The sequence below is a fragment of the Lithobates pipiens genome, unplaced genomic scaffold, assembly GCF_037356315.1.
Source record: "Lithobates pipiens isolate NorthernLeopardFrog02 unplaced genomic scaffold, aLitPip1_a1.2 Scaffold_23, whole genome shotgun sequence".
NCBI classification, from domain to species: Eukaryota; Metazoa; Chordata; class Amphibia; order Anura; family Ranidae; genus Lithobates; species Lithobates pipiens.
Window position 1 is genome coordinate 199,593,076 of NW_027507785.1, and position 22,443 is coordinate 199,615,518.

The 22,443-nt window shown below is 45.4% G+C and overlaps 1 protein-coding gene across 2 annotated transcripts in view; it reads left to right on the forward strand.

The window, feature by feature from the left end:
* ZBTB41 (zinc finger and BTB domain containing 41) overlaps window positions 1-22,443 on the forward strand; it is an 86,101-nt gene that overhangs the window by 19,387 nt on the left and 44,271 nt on the right. For both annotated transcript variants that reach the window (XM_077452764.1, XM_077452762.1), the window contains exons 4-5: window positions 21-90; window positions 9,478-9,625. In XM_077452764.1, coding sequence (XP_077308890.1) covers window positions 21-90; window positions 9,478-9,625 — 218 coding nt within the window. The remainder of the gene's footprint in view (window positions 1-20; window positions 91-9,477; window positions 9,626-22,443) is intronic.

Consider the following 22,443-nt stretch of genomic DNA (forward strand, 5'->3'; position numbering starts at 1 on the left):
TCATTTTTTTTTTTTTCCAGGTTCCATGCAGAAAATGCACAAGAGTTTATTGCAATCAAGAGATTAAAGAGTGATGGCTGGAAGTGTGATGTAAGTCATTTTATTGAATTTGTTATATGTTTGAGGGAGTAAAATCGGGCCCCTCTGATTCCTCTTGTATTGAATTGTAATGTCTGCCTTTATTTTGTAAATGTCTGTGCACACTCTTGGCACTATATACATTCTGTATAATAATAATGTTTACTAACCAATAACTGGTTGAAGTACAACTATAGGCAAAACTTTTTTTTTTTTTTCCATTTTGGATAGAGTAACAGAGGGTTATACCCCTGTAAGGTTTATTTTTGCCCTCTTTGTCCCATTGGGGAGATTTCCCTTCACTTTCTGTCCTACAGTTAAAACAGGAAGTGAGAGGAGATCTCTGCAAATTAAAGGAATCCCTTGGGGACTCCCAGGACACAATAACTAGTGCCCCCATTTTGAAGATTTCCCCCCTCTTATTTTTCTGGGGACAACCCAAAATTTAGGATCTTCTTTTACTTTCAATGATAATGGTAAACAAGACAAAAAGAGGGGGGGGAATCTCCCTAATAGAATCACGGAAAAAATGGCTTTAGTTATACTAGACTTGTACTAAGCATACACATAGGTTTATAATAGATTCTTCCATCCTGGCTAAACGGTGAAGATGAATCCCCTCTGTTGACTTGTGTCAGCTGTCAGAATCCTGAACAGTGACTGCATCTGATTGGATACAGCTATTGTTTGGCAGAACAATTTCCACCTGGCTCCTTCAACAAAAGTTTATTGAAAAATAGTTTTTTTGTCAATCTGGGTGGTGCCTGAATTTCAGCAGGACTTGGCAAAGTTTGTCCGTGTATTGCAGGCAGAATCTAAGTATTAACACAGCAACTAAGGCCGCGTACACACGCGCGGACTGTTCGCCCAACTTTGTCCGTCAAACAGTTTCGGCAAACAGTCCGCTCAAAATTAGCATGGACGGACATGGCCACACACGACGGGCGAACAGTTTGCTGAAACCGCGCGCGATGGGGATGGGAGGAGCCGTGGACACGTAGCGGCCGTCGGCTCGCATCCTTTCCCCCCGCCGCCCCCGCCCATGCCTCCTGATCCACCCGCTCCGCCCACCCGCCGTCAGCTGTTCGCTTCCACGAGGCGAGCGGACACCCCGGATCAAGCCAGGAGAGAGAGCGAGCGGAGAATGCTTCCTGTGAAGCGGAGACACAGCGGTGGGAAGGTGGCTCTGTAGGAAGCCTTACGCCCCCCCCTCCTTTCAGCGGAGCAGGCTTGACGGCACGGACCTTCTCTACCCTCCATAGGTCGGTAAGGCAAGAATTAGAGGGTCATTGACAGAGTGGAGGAGCAGTGAGAGGTGAGCAACCGTATGGATGAGTGGAGGGGAGATGGCCTGCTGGAGATTTGGTCATCATCAGTGATCAGAAGTTATCATTCTAAAGACCTCTCTTTGAAAGCGGTAAGGTACATACATGTATAAGCTGGGTAACGATTGCTGCTAATGTGACATCTACTACCCGTCTATCAGTGTACTACCAATATCGCCTGATTAGCTGGACACGGACCTTTCCACCCCTGCACAGGCCGGCAAGGTTATGAATGAGATAATCAGCGACAGAGTGGAGGAGCAAGGATAGCTGAGTAATCTGTGTGAATGAAAGGAGGGGTGATGGTCGGCTGCATATCTTGTCATCATCATTGACTAGAAGCTGTTATGGTAATAACTTCTCTTGGAAAGTGGTAAGGCGGATATATATATAAGCACGCTAACAACTGCTCTTAATGTGACTCCTTCTCTGGGACTATCAGATTGTTACCAACACTGCTTGATTAGCTGGATATAAACCCTGCAGGGGGAGGAATGATGAGAGGTGAACAGATGGACATTTGAAGGATTAATAATCAGTAATGCTATGCGGAGTTTTTTTTTCTTTTTCCTCTATTTACAATTTTAGATAGAGACATAAAATAGCGGTCGGGTTGGGGGCTCATTTCACAAATTGTCGGTCCTTCGCCCATTGTGCACCCAGCACTCCCGGACAGCAATCTTGTCTTGTAGTGGCCTGCAGGCATACAGGTACAAGGGAGTGAGGTATCCCGCCCCCAGAAAGTGACCTGAGCAACCCGGACCCCATAAGAGTTATAGGGAAAGGGACAGGGCCTGGATCTGGGTGTCAACCTGTAACAAAGGAGAATGCCGGGGAAGATGAATAAAAGGGGGGGTACGGGACCCGTTAGCCCGGGGGGGATACAACGATACTTAGTGGGGGAGATAAGTGTGTTGGAAAGCAGCCAGGAAACCCCTAGCCAGAAGACATCAAGAAAATCAGGTGCAGGCACGAGTAAAACTATAGACACGGGAGAAGTGCGGGGAGCAGGAAAGCCTAAGGACGTAGGCCCAACTCGTACCAGGACGGGGGGGGTAAGCTCCCGAGATGAAGATAAAGGGAAAAAAAGGGAAGAACTGGGGAGAAAAGGAGAGGCTACCCCCCTACCCGAAATTCAACCTGAAATCCAACCCGAATTAGAAGGAGCCCTAGTGCTGGCAGACCCACAAGTGAGCCTGAGCATGCTGAGAGAGGTTTTTACAGAGGCATTGACCAAGGTTGAAACATCACTTAAATCTGATATAGCCGGGATTAAGACAGATATTGGCCGAGTGCTAGGAAGGGTGGAAGAGTTGGAGGAAAGAATGAATGGATACGAACAAAATATGAGGGATCTAAAAGAACAAGTGAAATTAGCCCAAAAAACAAACAGATCGATCCTATATAAAATCGAGGACCAAGAAAATCGCGGAAGAAGGAAAAATTTAAGGATAAAAGGCCTAGAAGAAAAATTTAGGAATGAAGAGCTCCCCAGGGTGATGCAGGATTTGTTCAATCCCATTCTAGGTAGGGCGGAGACGGACAAATTAAAAATAGACAGAGTACATCGAGTCATGGGATACCGCGCCCAAGCCACAGGAAAACCAAGAGACGTAATAATTAGATTCCATTTTTTTGAGGATAAAGCGTTAGTGTTGGAGAATATCCGAAGGTTGGACAAAATTTTGTTTCAGGAGGCGGAGATACAGATATTCTCGGACCTAGCAGGGGAAACATTGAGGAGAAGAAGGCTCCTTAAACCTCTGACAGATCTGATGAGGTCACTAAATGTCCCCTATCAATGGGGGTTCCCAGCATGCCTTAGGGGGAGGAGAGATGGCCGCTCCGCAGTACTAAGGTTCCCAGAGGACTTAACGGACTTTTGTAATAAGTTAGGAATCCCCCCACCAGCACTACCAGGATGGGAGGAGGTGTTGGGGAACGAAGGAATTAGTAGGGTGGTGCAATGGTCTCGGGTTCAGGATGGGGGGGGGAGGGAGGGGGTATAATTACCATCATTGGTGGGTGAGGGGGGGAGCTGGGGGGGAAGGCGAGGGCACCTGTATAGGCCGTGAATGAGGCGGTCCTCCCCAAGAAGGCTAGGTGGGCAAAAGATGACCTGTGGGTCACCGGGACACCTAAGCGAGGAACAAATGTGGAAATTGTTCACTCCTCCGAATGGAGGAGGGGGAAGGGGGGAGGGGGGATGGGAGGGGGGTGGAGGGGGGGGTGGGTCAGGGGGTAATCTCTCTCTCAAACAGGGTTTAGGTGCTCTCTCTACCGCTCTCTCGCCCCCCCTTCTCTCTTCCCCCGCGTCGACCTCCGGTGGGGGGGGGATGTCTCCCTCCCGGGGGGGCGGGGGAGGAGGGGAGGGGGAGGGGATCGGTGAGACATGACAAGACTGAAATTGATAACATATAATGTAAGGGGTATAAGTACTCCCCAAAAAAAGTTCAGAGTTAATAGGGAGTTGGAATTGTATGGAGCGAATGTGGTCTGCTTGCAGGAAACACATTTATCACACGAGGCTACAGGGAGATTGACGTCCCGGGGGTTCCCAACATGGTTCTACGGTGACTCTACAACATGCAACGCCAGGGGGGTAGCAATAGGCTTTGAGAGAAGTGTTAGGTTTGAAGTCGAGAAACAGATGGCCGACCCGGAAGGGAGATTCCTGTTTATAAGAGGGAAACTATCGGATGGAATATACACCTTTGCGAATATATACTCCCCAAACAGGGACCCAGATAAATTTTTAAGGAAGGTTTTGGAACTATTAGCGGAGTTTAAAAAAGGTAAACTGATAGTAGCGGGAGATCTGAATATGAGCATCGACCCTCGAGTGGACTCCTCAGCCGGGTCCCCGCGATGGCCGGAGCTTAGATATAAAAAAATAAAGGCCCTGCTCTTAGAATTTCAGTTGGTTGACGCTTGGAGGATTAAACATCCGAACAGCAGAGACTATACTTTCTACTCTTCGGTGCATGGCACATACACCCAAATTGATTATGTTCTGATTGAACATCAAATGCTTCCAGCTCTCAAAGATACAGTAATAAAATCTATCTCCTTATCTGACCACGCTCCAGTCATGGTGCAGCTGGAGCTTGTAATGGATCAGGCTAAAAGAGAGACATGGAGATTAAATGAAGCTTTGATCCAGGACCCAGAAACTAGAAGCAGAATTGAAACAGAACTAGAAGAGTTTTTTATAAGAAATGATTCCCCTGGGGTCACGAGGAGTACGATATGGGAGACCCACAAAGCATATATACGAGGTATCCTAATAAGCATCGGGACAGGGAAAAAAAAGGAAATAGGGAAAAGGTTACAAGATCTAAATAAGGAGATTTGGGAACTGGAGCAACAAACTAGATCAAAGGGGATTCCAGAGAAAGCAGAGCTAAAAGAGAAGAAGCTACAACTAGAAGAACTTATGGAGGAGGAAAGGGTGCGAGTTAACCACTGGGTAGAGAGCATAAGATACCAGGAGGGGAACAAACCTGGGAAATGGTTAGCGAGAGTAGTGCGGGAGAGAAGGAATGCGTCTTTCATACCCAAAATTAAAAATGAAAAGGGGGAAATGAAGCACTCCACCCCTGAAATAGCGACGGTCTTCCATAAATATTATAGTCGGTTATATAAGGTAGGACAGAGAATGGAGAAAAACAGAGCTACCGAGTATTTAAAAGGGATAGATCTTCCTAAAGTCCCAGAGGAAGAGTTGGAATTGTTGGAGACCCCGGTCACGGTAGACGAGGGGGCGAGGGCAATAAGAGGGATGGCAATAGGGAAAAGTCCAGGCCCGGATGGGTTTCCAATTTTATATTATAAAAAGTTTGAAAAGATATTGGCCCCCAAATTATGCGAGTATATGAATGCAGTTGCAGAAGGGGAAGATCTGAGGGAAGAGGCATTGATGGCTTACATAACTTTGATATTAAAGGAGGGGAAGGAGCCAACAACCCCTGGGAGTTATAGACCAATCTCTCTTCTGAACACGGATGTGAAGATATTCTCAAAAGTGATAGCAGAGAGATTGAAACCGTTGCTCCCCCAATGGGTCCATAAGGACCAAACGGGGTTTGTTATGGGCAGGGAGGGGAGGGATAACTGTCTTAAAACCCTAATGTTGATTCATGGGGCGGAGAGCAGTGGACCCCCAGTCGCCCTGTTATCGGTGGATGCTGAAAAAGCATTCGACAGGGTAGACTGGGGCTTCATGTTTGAGACTTTAAGATATTTGGGATTAAAAGAAAAAATATTACGATGGATAAAAGCATTTTATTCCCGCCCGTCGGCAAAAATTAAAATTAACGGTAATCTCTCCCCGGTAGTGAAGCTATACAATGGAACTAGACAGGGATGCCCCCTGTCTCCAATGCTGTTTATACTCGCCTTGGAACCCTTGTTGGCTTCAATTAGGAAGAATGGAGACATAAGGGGGGTGAGAATGGGCGGAGAAGAGTATAAGATCTCTGCGTATGCGGATGACATATTATTTTATGTATCGGACCTCAGGGTGACTTTGCCAAATATAATCAGGGAGATCCACAGATATGGGAAGCTGACAAATTTCAAGATTAATATGTCAAAAACTGAGATTCTGAACATAACGGTACCAAAAAAAGAACAAGAGGAACTCCAGAGGTTCTTCCCCTTCATCTGGTGTAGGGAAGATTTGAGGTACCTGGGAGTAAAAATCACACCCACATTGTCATCCGCATACGCAGCTAATTATACAGATATATTGAATAGGGTGAAAGAATGTATTAAACGCATGAGATATAAGCCCCTGTCGCTAATAGGAAGAGTAAACGCGTTGAAAATGTTTATTTTACCAAAACTGATATATGTGTTTCAAATGATCCCAATAAAAGTTCCGCAGGAGTTCTTTAGGAAACTCCAAACCCTAATTTTAAAACATATATGGGGACGTAGGAATCCCAGAATCTCATATGCGACTCTGGAAAGGGGGAAAGTAGAAGGGGGATTAGCCGCCCCGAACTTTAGAAGATATTATCAGGCAGCAGTAATCTCACGGGTGGTGGATTGGGTGTATGATAAAGGCGATAAAGGGTGGGTAAATATAGAGAAAACACAAAGTGGAGTTAATTTAGGAAAAAGGATCTGGATACCTAGGGACTACCGTGACTTGGGGAGAAGCACTAACCCACTAACTACTAATTTGTTTAGAATATGGGATAAAGTGGGCGAATTAAATCACTGGCAGCACAATTCACCTTTAATTTCTTTATTAGACACAAGTTTTTTTAAACCAGGGAAGGAAGAATATGTTTATTTCACAAGATGGGCAAAAAGGGATGATATTTTTTTGAAAGATGTGATGAACGGGGACAGAGTTTGTACTTTAGGAGAAATAAGACAAAAATGGGGATGTAGGAAATTAGACAGCTGGAGATATGCACAAATTAAACATTTTGTTCAGGCGCTACCCCGACCACTCCGCGGGGAAGGAGATCTTAGACCTATGGAGAGAATACTTTCAGACCCGGGCTGTAAAAAAAAAAGTTTGTCCAAAATCTATAAAATTCTGGAGGAGGAAAAGGAACCAGGAGAACCACTGTTTTTAAAAAAATGGGAAGAAGAGTTGGGTACTCTGGGAGATAAGGAACGCAGAAAGAAGATTTTAAGAATAGCAGGTACAATATCTAAGGACAATATGTCAGCGGAAATGTCATTTAAATTAATGGCAAGATGGTATATTGTCCCACAAAGAGCGCATAAGAGAAGGCCGGACATATCAGCACTCTGTTGGAGGGGTTGTGATAAGGTGGGAACTTTTGCACATATCTGGTGGGAGTGTGGCAAGATTGGCCTTTATTGGGAGAAAATAATAGGAAACATCTTCCAGATAACAGGGGAACAGGTAAAGAAGGATCCTTGGACATGTCTATTCCATGACACTGATAAAACAATAGGAGAATATAAAAATTCATTGGTACCTCACTTATTGATTGCTGCAAAAAGCCTGATCCCAAAGAGATGGGGCTCTGTTGAACCCCCATCCATGAGGGAATGGTTAGCTAAAGTAGAGTGGTTAAGATCAATGGAGGAATCAATATTTAAAAGAGGAGATCAAGTGGAAATTTATCATAGCAAATGGGGAAAATGGTTGGAGTATAAGAAACAAGGGAATGTCCCAGAATGAGTGGTCCCGAGGGGAGGGGAGGGAGGGGGCGGGAGAGAGAGACGGAGAGAGAGAGGGGGGGGTTGGGGAGGGGGATCTGAGGGGGAGGGGACGGGAAAATATAAGTTTATGGAATAGGAAGCATATTTTTGTAATATTCCTACTTTTCCGAATTTCTTTAAAATAAATAAAAATAAAATCGAGGAAGATGTTAAAAAAAAAAGGAAAAAAGGATTGCATGTGATGTCAAAGCAGCACTGCCAGTAGGCAAAATAGTGGCGATAAGAAGAAGGGCACCCAAAAACCACAAGGGCGTAAAACTTGCCACAAATTTGTTGACGAGAGATTATGGCGTGCTATAAACTGATGCAAAAAAAAAAAAAAAGAAACCGCGCGCGATGACGTGAACGGCACGTACGACGGGACGAAAAATACGACGTCCTATACACTGCATTATAACTTTCGGCGTGTAAATCCTTTCTGAGCATGCGCGGAACTTAGTTTGACGAACAAGCCTACACACGAGCGGACTGTTCGCTGAAACAAGGTTTCAGCGGACAGTTTTTCGGAAATTCCGTAAAACCTTGTTCGTCAAACTGTCCGCTGAAAGCCCACACACGAGCGGACTGTCCGCCCAAACACTGTTCAGCGGACAAAGTTGGGCGAACAGTCCACCCGTGTGTACACGGCCTAATTCCAAAACTTTAGTTTCAAGCTGGAGGAGGCCTAAATGAGTAACGTTCATCTAAGCCTGTGATTTATGCTGATTCACTTTACAGAATATCTAAGCCAAAGAACATAAATGTGATTGTTTCAGCTTGCCAGTCCTGAGCTGTAATGACTGCGTTCATTTTTCTTTTTTCTGTTATTCTTAAATGATATGGAAATTGTGCCAGTAACACATCTTGTGTACTAGAGCAGTGATGGCGAACTTTGGCACCCCAGATGTTTTGGAACTACATTTCCCATGATGCTCATGTACTCGCAGTGTAGTGGAGCATCATGGGAAATGTAGTTCCAAAACATCTGGGGTGCCAGGGTTCGCCATCACTGTACTTGAGGGACAACGCTCACTTACTGCTCTGTATGTATGAAGCATTGTCACCCTAGGTTGTTGTCCTGATTTGGACTACAAGCACCTACCCTTCTCCTCATCTCCACTACACAGTTTTCTAGTTCACAGAAGATGGTTGAGAAGGCTGCTAACATTTGAGATTTAGATCCGTCTGTAGCAAGTTACTAGCATACTGAATTTTTGGCAGAATCAACAGATATTTTTCTGTACTAGCAGAAAATGTGCTTGTTGTTACAAAAAGTAAACACCGCTACAACATCAAAGGACTTGTAAGGTTCTACTTACCAGAGCAGACCCTATACTCCTCTTTTAGGGTCCCCCACGAGCGCTCCTGGCTCCTCCTGTCTTCTGAGTACCCCCCCCCCCCCAGCAAGTGACTTGCTGGGGCTACTCATGCGCGTTTGTTCCCAAGCCCCGCTACTTGCATCCACAGACACAGACAGTTGGGCTTTGCCCCGTCCCTCTCTCTGGTGTCATAAGATTTGATTGACAGAAGCCAATGGCTCCCACTGCTATCAATCTTCCCAGTGAGGAGGGAGAGAGTCACTGCACTAGTGCATAGCACTGAATCAAAATTGGACTCCGGTAAGTATAAGGGGGCATGGGGGAGTGGGAGATCCAGGACATAGAGGTTTTTTTTACGTTAATGCAAAGAATGCATTAAGGTAAAAAACCTTGAGGCTTTAGAATCACTTTAACAGCAGGTAGGTAGTACTGTGAGGACTCTTCCTAATTTTGTTTCCTACGTTATTCATGTGTTGTTATGGTAATTGATTGCTTTACCTGATCATCTTATTATTTAATGAATGTACTTTTTTGCTTTAATATGTATGTATCTCATTTCTTAGATCTGCAATAAATCTTTCACACGGCGGCCCCACTTAGAGGAACACATGATCCTTCATTCACAGGACAAACCATTTAAGTGCACCTATTGTGATGAACACTTCAAATCACGCTTTAAAAGATTGAGGCATCAGGAAAAATATCATTTAGGTATGCTCATTTGTTCTCATTTTAAATTTATTTTATTTTAGTATTATTTATTTATTTTTAAACATAATGACTGTTATTGAAGTTTTTTAGGGTACAGAACATAGAGCACAAGTGGAAAAAGTCAGGATCACATCAAACATACACATTAAGTATACAGTTGAACAGTTATGTCAGAGTACAGGGTTACACAATCTGTAATGAATAGCAGTCACCTGAAGGGGAGGGCACGACTGGAGGGGTGTCAGTAAGTCACTCAGTGTATTTATGGATATAAAACGAAGATTTAACGGGTGGTCCTTTGAGTGGTCTGTAGACATGTATGAAAAGAAGAGATGAAGAGAAGTCTGTGGACAGCTATTTTAAAGGCGTCAATACCAGAAAAATTTTCACTTTGAATTGCGCGGTCATGCAACATCGTACCCAAACTAGATTTTTATAATTTTGTTCACACGACTAGAGCTTTCTTTTGGTGATGTATAATCACTACTGGGTTTTTAATTTTTTGCTAAAAAATCCCAAAAAAATATTTTTTTCCTTCTTTCTGTTATACAAATTTTGCAAATAATCGCTGTAAGTATGACATGTTTGTTATTTATTTTTATTTAAAAAAAAAAAAAGTTTAGTTATCCTTTAACACAGATATCATTGTTGACTGGGACAAGGCTGGAAATCGCTCTGTAATGCTGATTGAGTTAGAATAACAGACTGGAAGAAGGAGGCTGGTGCTTGGAGTCATTGTTCCTTTTCTGTTAACCATGGTTACCTGCAAGGAAACACGTGCAGTCATCATCGCTTTGCTTCACAGGCAAGGATATTGCTGCTACTAAGATTGCACCTAAATCGACCATTAATCCAAACATCAAGAACTTTAAGGAGAGAGGTTTAAAGAGGAAGTAAACCCTGATGAGTTTACTTCCTTTCATTCCCTGCAAAGGCAAAGCATAATGGACTACTATGTATCGCATAGTAGTCCATTATGTGTCACTTACTTGACACAGGAGCCAGCGATGTCACCGCTGTCCCCTGTTGTCTGGCGCATCCATCTTCTCGGTGGGGTCTCGCTGCTCCACAACTGTCATTCGGCGAACCCGCGATGACGTCACTCCCGCGCATGCGCATGGGAGGCGACACTCGCGGCATCTTTGTCGTTGACAGTGCCACACTCGGTGTGCCTGAGCACCGCTGTCTACGCCGCATGCGCCGTAGACAGCGGTGCCGGTCTTTCGCCAAATATCTCCTAAACCGTGTAGGTTTAGGAGATATTTCTTGGACCTACAGGTAAGCCTTAATCTAGGCTTACCTGTAGGTCAAAGTGTGTTGTAAGGGAGTACAACCACTTTAATTGTTGGGAAGAAGGTTTCAGGGAGCCCAAGAAAATCCAGCAAGCACCAGGGCCATCTCTTACAGTTGATTTAGGTGCAGGATAGGGACACCACCAGTGCAGAGCTTTCTCAGGAATGGCAGCAGGCAGGTGTGAGTGCATTTGAACACATTGTGAACCAGAGCATTATAATGTTACCATAGTAACATTGTATTACTCTAGGGAAGTAATCAGTATTTATTTATTTTTTAACATTGATTACTTATTGCAAAGAATTTCATTGTATCACGGACAGTGCTCAATTTTCTATATTGCTATCAGCAAGCATTTTAATTAAATTGATTCATTCAGTTTTTGTTGAGATTATCTGTGATTGGCCACAGCTAATCACATGGTACAGATGGGCTGTGATTGGCCCTGTCTGTACCATATGATCAAATACAGCTAGCAACACAACCACAATTGATTGCATGAAGGGAAACCATATATTGTTTAAAATTGTCATGTGATCTGCTGTAATTTGTTGCATGGTTCCGGCAGTGGGCCAGTACACTGATCCGATTGACACAGCCGGTGACAGATCCCGCTTGGCCATAATTTTGCTATAGACTGGTCGGGAACTGGTTAAAACTGGAAAGGATAAAAGAGGGCAGAGTAGGCAAGACAGGCAGAGGGGGGAACCCAGACAAAGGGAATCGAATGTCCCTACTTTTTAGAGAGTTTACTAAGTTAGTCGGTCATGGCTCTTGAGTATGTTGGAAACATGGAGAAATGATCTAGATACTCCCACGTGGTCAAATATATTGAGTGGATAGATGCAATGAGCTCTTCCAAATGCTGTATATTCATTTTAGTTTTAATACTTGTAATGTTAGACCAGAAAAAGCTTTCAAAAGGTTTTTATTTTTTCTGGCTTTTAGCAAAATGTGTGAATATAGACTGCTGGGTGTGTGTGTGTGTGTGTGTGTGTGTGTGTGTGTGTGTGTGTGTGTGTGTGTGTGTGTGTGTGTGTGTGTGTGATAAATAAAATATATATATTATACACCTTCTCTCACAAAAGTGAGTACACCCCACACATTTTTGTCAATATTTTATATTTTCATGTGACAATGCTGAAGAAATAACACTTTCTACAATGTAAAGTAGTTAGTATACAACAAAATAACTCAACACACAGTCATTAATGTCTAAACCGCTGGCAACAAAAGTCAGTACACCCCTAAGTGAAAATGTCCAAATTGGGCCCAAAGCGTCAATATTTTGTGTGGCCACCCTTTATTTTCCAGCTCTGTCTTAACCTTTTTGGGCATAGAGTTCACCAGAGCTTCACAAGTTGCCACTGGAGTCCTTTTCCACTCCTCCGCGATAACATCACGGAGCCAGTGGATGTTGGAAACCTTGCGCTCCTCCACCTTCTGTTTGAGGATGCCCCTCAGATGCTCAAAAGGGTTAAGGTCTGGGGACAAGCTTGGCCAGTCCATCACCTTTACCCTCGGCTTCTTTAGCAAGGCAGTGGTCTTCTTGGGTGTTTATCATTTTGGAATACTGCCCTGCGGCCCAGTCCCCAAAGGGAGGGGGGGATCATGCTCTGCTTTAGTATGTCACAGTACATGTTGGCATTCATGGTTCCCTCAATGAACTATAGCTCCCCAGCAGCATTCATGCAGCCCCAGACCATAACACTTCCACCACCATGCTTGGCTGTGTAGGCAAGACACACTTGCCTTTGTACTCCTCTCTTGGTTGCCGCCAAAGACACTTGACACTATATGTAGAGCAACAATGCTTTTTTTCAGATCCCTTAGAGAGTTTTGACATGAGGTGCCATGTTGAACTTCCAGTGACCAGTATGAGAGTGATAACACCAAATTTAACATACCTGCTCCCCATTCACACCTGAGACCTTGTAACCCTGAGTCACATGACACCAGGGAGGGAAAATAGCTAATTGGGCCCAATTTGGACATTTTCACTTAGGGGTGTACTCACTTTTGTTGCGGTTTGGACATTAATCATTTAAAGTCAATTTTTCAATAAGTTAGCGTGACTCAATGTGCTCTACCCCGAATGGCGGAGCAGAATGTTAAAGGGTTAATGGCTGTTGAGTTATTTTGAGGTGACAGCAAATTTACACTGTTATACAAGCTGTACACTCACTACTTTACATTGTAGAAAAGTAATTTCTTCAGTGTTGTCGCATGAAAAGATATAATAAAATGTTTTCAAAAATGAGGGGTGTACTCGCTTTTGTGAGATACCGTGTGTGTATATATGTGTGTATATATGTGTGTGTGTATGTGTGTATGTGTGTATGTATGTATGTATGTATATATGTGTGTGTATATATATATATATATATATATATATATATATATATATATATATATATATATATATATATAATTAGGGATGCACCGAAATTTCGGCCGCCGAAACATATCGGCCGAAAATGGTGTTTTCGGCAAATTGGCGAAAGGAAAATCTTGCCGATAATGGGGGCGGGGCCTGTGCGGGGCTCCGCTCCCCTGGTGCCGCCCATTGCACGGGTGTTTTCCTGGCTCGTCCTCCGTCCCCCCTCCTCCTTTCCTCAGGCCCGACAGTGCAGTCATCTCCGTGTGTCACCGAGCTGTGCATTGAATTTCCCGGGCGGCTGCAGTAACAATGTCCCGCCTCCTGTGACAGACGGTACACTGATCCAATGGCGGGACATTGAATCAGCGTGACGATATTACAGGAGGCGGGACATTGTTACTGCATCTGCCTGGGAAATTCAATGCACAGCTCCGTGACACACGGAGATCACCGCACTGATCCGGGCATGGGTAAGTGGAGATGCATGTGTTACATTGGATCCTTAATACATATTTGGTGGCAGTGTGCCTTAATCATCCCTTTTTTAGGACAAAGTAATAGAACTAATCAAATTGATTAGAGACCACATTGGTACTTGATGCAACATGCTGCTTACTGCATATATCAAACTGGCCCAAAAAAATAAAAGTACAAGTCTGAAACTATCTACCTCTGGCCACTTGTGTGAATGTAGCCATGCTATATAAACCAGGTCACAGGACAAATGCTGTACTCCCTTTATTTGCCATATAAAAAAAATAATAATCTTGATTTTGACCCAGCTAGGTTTTTATCACCATGTGATAGAATGGGGAAGGGTTAAGTTATTGCTAGTAGAGGTAACGATATGAGTATTCCCAATAGAAGTCTGTTGGAACGGAACCAGGTAGCTTGCTTGGGGGGCCAGTTCACACCAGATGCAGTTCCGTGTGCTTTTTTTTTTTTTTTTTGCACAAAATGCATGCACAGTGTTTTCCATGTATTCCAATGGCTCTAGTTCACACCATGCAGTCAGTTTCTGCACCGTAAACTGACTGCATGGTGTGAACTAAAGCCATTGGAATACATGGAAAACAATGTGCATGTATTTTTATCAGGCAGGCTGCATCTGAGGGGAACTGGTGAGGCTGCTTTGATCTCTCCTGTACCATGTCCGCAGTCTCTGACCATCTCCTGTACCATGCCTGCAGTCTCTGACCATCTCCTGTACCATGCCTGCAGTCTCTGACCATCTCCTGTACCATGCCTGCAGTCTCTGACCATCTCCTGTAGCATGCCTGCAGTCTCTGACCATCTCCTGTAGCATGCCTTCAGTCTCTGACCATCTCCTGTAGCATGCCTTCAGTCTCTGACCATCTCCTGTAGCATGCCTGCAGTCTCTGACCATCTCCTGTAGCATGCCTGCAGTCTCTGACCATCTCCTGTAGCATGCCTTCAGTCTCTGACCATCTCCTGTAGCATGCCTTCAGTCTCTGACCATCTCCTGTAGCATGCCTTCAGTCTCTGACCATCTCCTGTAGCATGCCTTCAGTCTCTGACCATCTCCTGTAGCATGCCTGCAGTCTCTGACCATCTCCTGTAGCATGCCTGCAGTCTCTGACCATCTCCTGTAGCATGCCTGCAGTCTCTGACCATCTCCTGTAGCATGCCTGCAGTCTCTGACCATCTCCTGTAGCATGCCTGCAGTCTCTGACCATCTCCTGTAGCATGCCTGCAGTCTCTGACCATCTCCTGTAGCATGCCTGCAGTCTCTGACCATCTCCTGTAGCATGCCTGCAGTCTCTGACCATCTCCTGTAGCATGCCTGCAGTCTCTGACCATCTCCTGTAGCATGCCTGCAGTCTCTGACCATCTCCTGTAGCATGCCTGCAGTCTCTGACCATCTCCTGTAATATGTCCCCAGTCTCTGACCATCTGCTGTATGAAAATATTTTTTAAAAACAGTCATTTTCGGTATCGGTGCTGTTTCGGTATCGGTTTTGGTTTTCGACCTAGTGTATTTTTCATTTTCGGTGTCGGTTTCGGCACCAAAAAAACCCATTCGGTGCACCCCTAATATATGTGTGTGTGTGTGTGTGTGTGTGTGTGTGTGTATATATATAATTTTCTACAGTCCCCTGGTTAAAAACATTTGACTTACAACTGACTACTTACAAAAGGAGTGAGAGGAAATCTACCCCTAGGAAGGAAAATGCACTCCAGTAAGAGTTATCATGGGGGAAAAAAGTGCCTCCATTGACAACAGCCCAAAATTCTCAAAATCCAATTGTCACAGGGACAGAAAGTGAGGTGAAATCTTGTGAACCGGGGCACAGACCGCAAAACAAATGTTACAGGGGTGTTCATCCTTGCCTATGCTATCCAAAAAACAGAAAAATATGTTTTTGGCTGGCATTACACTTAAAAAATGTATCTGTTCAGACTTGCATACAAATTCAACTTGAGAACAAACCTACAGACCTTATCTTGTTTGTAACCTGGGGACTGCCTGTGTGTGTATTTGTTAACTTTGCACTTGCACATGCTTAGGGTTTTGGTGCCCTTTGTGATTTTTTTTTTATTTTTTTAATATAGCTAATCTGTTGCAGGAATTATGGCATGCTGGGCAGAGTTGTTAGAGGAAACGTGCTGAGGAACGGAGATGGCTGCCATATCTGACCTTCTAAAACTCCAAGCTGTCGGTCTCTGACCTTAGTACCTTGGGAATCACTGCCTGGGCTTGCGCATGCGCTGTACACTTACTGTTAAGTCCTGTAGAATGTTTGTACACTGTGCTCTGGCAGAATCCACATTTTTCCATAGAATTTAATAAATAGTGTAAAGCATGTGAAGTTACAATTTAAGAAATATGTTAAAAATAAACAGCTGATTGGTGGTCATATAGGTATACTGCGGACATTCCTCAGTGAGCCACAGACTTGGATATTTTCCTCTTTCTTCTTGAAAGTAGTAAATCTCTTTAAGCTAACTTTTTAACAGCACAGAGCTTAAGGAGTATGATCAACGAGAGTGCTGCAGCACATTTGTGGAAACTACAATAATAAAGTGCACTGCTGCTGAACTGCATGTCAACTTGCAGTAACATAAATCATACCTATGACCTATACCTTTTTTTTTTTTTTTTTTTTTTACATTTTTTTTTTTTTTTGTTAAATTTGTCATTGCTAATGGGTCTCTTGTGTTTGGAGACAAATCCACATCAATATATAATTGCTGATGTAATTATGTATGGGGAAAACCTGTATATAGATATCTGATTTTATAGCCCAGTATTACAGAGCTCCCTTTCCTTGTCTTTAAAATTAGTTTTGTGTGAAATATACCGGGTTGATCCTACCTTCATTTGTTCCTCCCATCTTCTCTGTGTCCCAACTGCAGGTTGAGATTGTGTAGACCACCTGGTATCTTCTACGAAGCATGCTTAATTTAATTTTCCTTCTAAGCTCTTAATTTCCTCCTTTATCTTATCTGTGCCCCCGTTAAGACTATACAGTCACACATGTGGGCATATACACAAGGGTAAATGATGGTTCACCTCCCTCCCCTCCTAAGTGTCTCTCAAAGTGAAATAGAACAGCAGCATACTGAATGCAAGCTTAAACTAAATACAAAACAAATACTAGTTACGCTATCCTTTGAATCAATAAAAAAAACAACTTAAAGACTAATGCCTCGTACACACGATCAAACAATCCGGTGGAAAAGTCGTGTGTAGGCTCCGGCAGACTTTTTTCACCCAAAAGTCCGGCCACCCATGTGTAGGCTCTGGCAGACTTTTTTTACCCAAAAGTCCAGGGGACTAAAAGTATTTTTGCACTCCAATCTGTCCGCCGGACTCGCATTTCGGCGGACAGTACGGGCGTGTGTGTGCCAGTTCGCTGTACTTTTGAAATGAACAGACTTTTCCCGCCTGGAGAAAAGTGCTCATTTTGAGCGTGTCTCCAGGTAGCCGGGGCCAGTGCAGGAGGCGTCGCTGGCCCCGTCACCTGGTATGGACTTAAAGGGGAATCCCCCACCCCAAAGCACCTTGTCCCCATGTTGATGAGGACAAGGGCCTCTTCCCGACAACCCTGGCCGTTGGTTGTCGGGGTCTGCGGGCGGGGGGCTTATCGGAATCCGTGAGCTCCCTTTAATAAGGGGGCCCCGGATTCCGGCCCCCCACCCTATGTGAATGAGTATGGGGTACAATGTACCCCTACCCATTCACCTGTGGAAAAAAAAAAAGTAAAAAAAAAACATAACACACAAGGGTTAAAATAGTTTATTGCACAGCTCCGGGGGTCTTCTCGCCGGACTCTATCTTCTGCTAGCTCTTTTACTAGAGGAGGAGCCCGGTTTTCTTCTTAGTCACCGTCCGGGGGTCTTCTTCCGACTTCGGGTGTCTTGTCCCCCACTTGGGGTCTTCTTGCCGGGCCCTCCGCTTTCTTCTTCCAGCTCTTTTACTAGCGGTGGCCCGGTCTTCTGTCGCCACCTTCTCTTCTTCCTTGAGATGTTGACTCGACGCTGTCTTTGGCCGCAATGACAGGGACGCGTTTTGTGGCGACTTATATAGGGACAATGGGCGGGGTCACCGGGGGATGTCCCCGTCCCTTATGATGTCACAGAAGACGGCGACAGAAGACCGGGCCACCACTTGCAAAAGAGCTAGAAGAAGGCGCGGTGGCCCGGCAAGAAGAACCGAAGAGGGGGACAAGACCCCCAAAGTCGGAAGAAGAAGGTGGCGGCGGCGAAGAAGAAAGCCGGGCTCCTCCGCTAGTGAAAGAGCTAGCAAAAGAGCAGAAGATAGCGGAGGAGTCCGGAGAGAAGACCCCCGGAGCTGTGCAATAAACTATTTTAACCCTTGTGTGTTTTTTTTTTTTTTTTTTTTACTTTTTTTCACAGGTGAATGGGTAGGGGTACATTGCACCCCATACTTATTCACATAGGGTGGGGGCCGGGATCCGGGGCCCCCTTATTAAAGGGGGCTCATGGATTCCGATAAGCCCCTCGCCCGCAGACCCCGACAACCAACGGCCAGGTTTGTCGGGAAGAGGCCCTTGTCCTTATCAACATGGGGACAAGGTGCTTTGGGGCAAGGCTCCCCCCCCATGTTGAGGGCACACGGCCTGGTACGGCTCAGGAGGGGGGGGGGGCGCTCGCTCGTCCCCACCCCCTTTTCCTGGCCGGCCGGGTAGCGTGCTCGGATAACGGTCTGATATGGACCTAGGGGGGGACCCCACGTCGATCTTTCGGCATAGGGATTCCCCTTTAAGTCCATACCAGGTGACGGGGCCAGCGACGCCTCCTTCGCTGGTCCCGGCTACCTGGAGACATGGAGTGGGCGAGTCCGTTCATTTCAAAAGTACGGCGGATAGTCCGGCAGACTTAGTACGCCGTATTAGTCCGCCACAAAAGTACCGTGTGTGGGCAGGTAGCTCGTTCGGAAAGTCTGGCGGACAGTCAGGTGGTAAGTCCGCCGGGTAGTCTGCTACGTGTGTACGCGGCATAAGTATCATTTTCAAATTAACAAATCGCTTGGTAAAAATAAACATGCAATATGTGCAAACATATTACTTCAAACAAAAAGTGCATGTTACTTTAAATGTGAGTGACACAAAATAAAGTCTGTAAGTGAAATCGTACTGCTCCGATTTCATGGATGAATTTCCCCAAAATACAGTCCACTTAAAGTGCCAGTTTTAGTGTATAACAACAAATGAAATGTCCCAACGTTTTACCAGATCGATTTAATCTCTAAATTATAAGAGATCTGCAGCACATGAAAAATATCAGTTCTACACCAGCAGTCCGCAAAGTTATGCCACTCCATTAGGAGTGACCAGAATGGATTGCAACACACATGAAGGAAAACATAAGGCCCAGCCATACAGTGTAATATTGTGCCAACCGATTTATATTTATTAAAGGGTAAGTTTTTACCTTTACAGAAAATCGGTAAGATGAACATACACTGGTGGGCATGATGACATCACAGGCCAGGTTCCGACCAATGCGTTTCCTCACACTGAGGAGATTGTCAGGAGAAGAGAGAGCTAGCCGGCAACGCCTAACAGTGCATATTAAATACGGCCCAGTAACAACACGATCCTGTGCTCCACACTCATTTGGGAAAATAGTGTACAAATTAACCAGTAACCTCCACATACACCATCTAATCAACAAGGTTAAACTATGACCTTTAAAACTCTTCTTAATATTGGTAATATGTTCACCAATATGGACTTGGAGGGTCCGTGTGATCCTACCTACATATTGTAGTCGACGCGTACGATGGAGAAGGTATATTACAAACCTGGTAGAACAAGTAATAAGACCCATGAGTGACCTGCATAGAAAATGTTTTGGTATGTGTGCTATTACCTTTACATACTCTGCATCTCCTACAGGGGGAGAAAAACCTTTTAGTCCTCCGAAATAGGTGCTGGAGGAAAAAGTAAGTGAGCTCTTGGAGTTAAAAACTGGTTGAAGTTCCTTTTGGCAGCAGTGACTTCAAGTAAAAACTTCGGGAAGCTTTGGATCAGACCCGCGGAACATTCAGGAGGAATTTTGACCATTCCTTTTAAAAAAAAAAAAAAAAACTGCTTCAGCTCGGACACATTTGCAGGATGTCTGGTGTGAATGGCTCTCTTGAGGTTGTTCCACAGCACCTCCTATGGGGTTAAGGTATAGCCTCTGACTGGGCCACTTCAAAAGGAGCTTTTTTCTTTTTCTAAAGCCAGCCTGTTGTATGGATTTACTTTTATTATGGTCATTGTCCTGCTGCATCATCCAATTTCTACTAAGCTTCAGCTAGTGGAGAGTCACCCTGACATTACCCTGTAGGATATTTTTATAAACTTGTGAATTCGTTTTCTCCTCTGATGGCAAGTGGTCTAGGCCCTGAGGCAGAGAAGCAAGCCCACATCATGATGTTCCCTCCACCATACTTCACGGTTGGGATGATGTTTTGATGTTGGCAGGCTGTGCTCTTTTTGCACCATACACAGTGCTGAGTATTCTTTTTCCCAAAAAATTCAACTTTTGTTTCATTAGTCCACAAAACCTTTTCCTAGTAGCATTGTGGTTTAAGAAGACCAGACCGAGAGAAGGGAATTTTTGCAATAATTTATATTTCCCCAAAATTTTCCTTGCTGACTATATGGTGGATGTGGAGGTTATTTGTTAATTTGTTATTATACACTATTTGCCCAAATAAGGGAAGAGCATCATGCTGTTACCAATTGATATTTAATATGCACTGTTATGCCGCGTACACATGATCGGACCATCTGGCGGACTTAGTCCGGCGGACAAACCAGACTTTTCTGGCGGACTAGGTGCGGCGGACAAACCGCCGGACTAATAGCGGGAGTCCGCTGGACTTTTGAAATAAACAGACTTGCCCACACACAGAGGAAAGTCTGTTAATTTTAAACGTGGCTCCAGGTAGACGCGACTAGTGAAGGAAGTCAATTTCGGCGGCGAGATTGACACCTCGCTAGCCCCGTCACCTGGTATAGACTTAAAGAGGAAGCCCTACGCTGAAAAAAACACGCAAGGGTCCCCCCCAAAGCCCATATCAGACCCTTAGCCGAGCACGCAGCCCGGCCGGTCAGGAAAGGGGGTGGTGAAGAGCGAGCGCCCCCTCCTGAGCCATACCAGGCCACGTGCCCTCAACATGGGGGGGGTGCTTTGGGTTCTGTGCGGCCCCCCCCCCGCCCCAAAGCACCTTGTCCCCATGTTGATGAGGAAAAGGGCCTCTTCCCGACAACCCTGGCCGTTTGGTTGTCGGGGTCTGAGGCCGGGGGGCTTATCGGAATCTGGGAGCCCCCTTTAATAAGGGGGCCCCCAGATACTGGCCCCTCACCCTATGTGAATGAGTATTGGGGTACCATGTACCCCTACCCATTCACCTGGTGAAAAAAGTGTAAAGAAAAAAATACAACACACGTTTTTAAAATAATTTATTGCACAGCTCCGGGGGTCTTCTTCCGTCTTGGAGGGGTCTTCTCGCCGGGCCACCGCTAGTAAAAGAGCTGGAAGAAGACAGCGGAGGGCCCGGCAAGAAGACCCCCAAGAGGGGGACAAGACCCTCCGAAGTCGGAAGAAGACCCCCAGACGGCGACTAAGAAGAAAACCGGGCTCCTCCGCTAGTAAAAGAGCTAGCAGAAGATAGCGGAGGAGTCCCGGGCTCCTCCGCTAGTAAAAGAGCTAGCAGAAGATAGCGGAGGAGTCCGGCGAAAAGACCCCCCAAGACGGAAGTAGACCCCAGGAGCTGTGCAATAAATTATTTTAAAAACGTTTTTTGTGTTTTTTTTTTTTCTTTACACTTTTTTCGCCAGTTGGGGTACATGGTACCCCAATACTCACATAGGGTGGGGGGCCGGTATCTGGGGGCCCCCTTATTAAAGGGTGCTCCCGGATTCCGATAAGCCCCCCCGCCCGCAGACCTTGACAACCAACGTCCAGGGTTGTCGGGAAGAGGCCCTTGTCCTCATCAACATGGGGACAAGGTGCCGTGGTGGGGGCCACAGGCCCCCCCTTACCCAAAGCACCCCCCCATGTTGAGGGCACGCGGCCTGGTATGGCTCAGCAGGGAGGATGCTCGCTCATCCCCACCCCCTTTCCTGACCAGCCGGGCTGCGTGCTCGGATAAGGGTCTGATATGGGCTTTGGGGGGTCCCCCACGCCGTTTCTTCGGCGTAGGGCTTCCCCTTTAAGTCCATACCAGGTGACGGGGCTAGCGAGGTGTCAGCGGCGACATTGACTTCCTTTGCTAGTACCGTCTACCTGGAGCCGCGTTTGGGCAAGTTCGTTCATTTCAAAAGTTTGGCGGACTAGCGCACAGATGGCCGGATTGTCCGCCGGACTGCCGAGTCCAGCGAACAATTTTGAGTCAAAACTTCTTTCTAAGTCCATCGGAGCCCACACACGGGCGGATTGTCCGGCAGATTCTGGTCCGCCGGACAGTCTGATCGTGTGTGCGCGGCATTAGTTGTTGTTAGCTTAGCCCTCTTCCCTGATGTCCTCCGTGGGATGAAACACATTGGGAGGGACCTACCTCATGATATCATCACACTTGCCAGTCAGATTGCGGCGGTGCTTACATGCCTGATCTCTCAAATATATATTGTGGGTTTTACTCTTCTTTTTTTTTTTTTATATA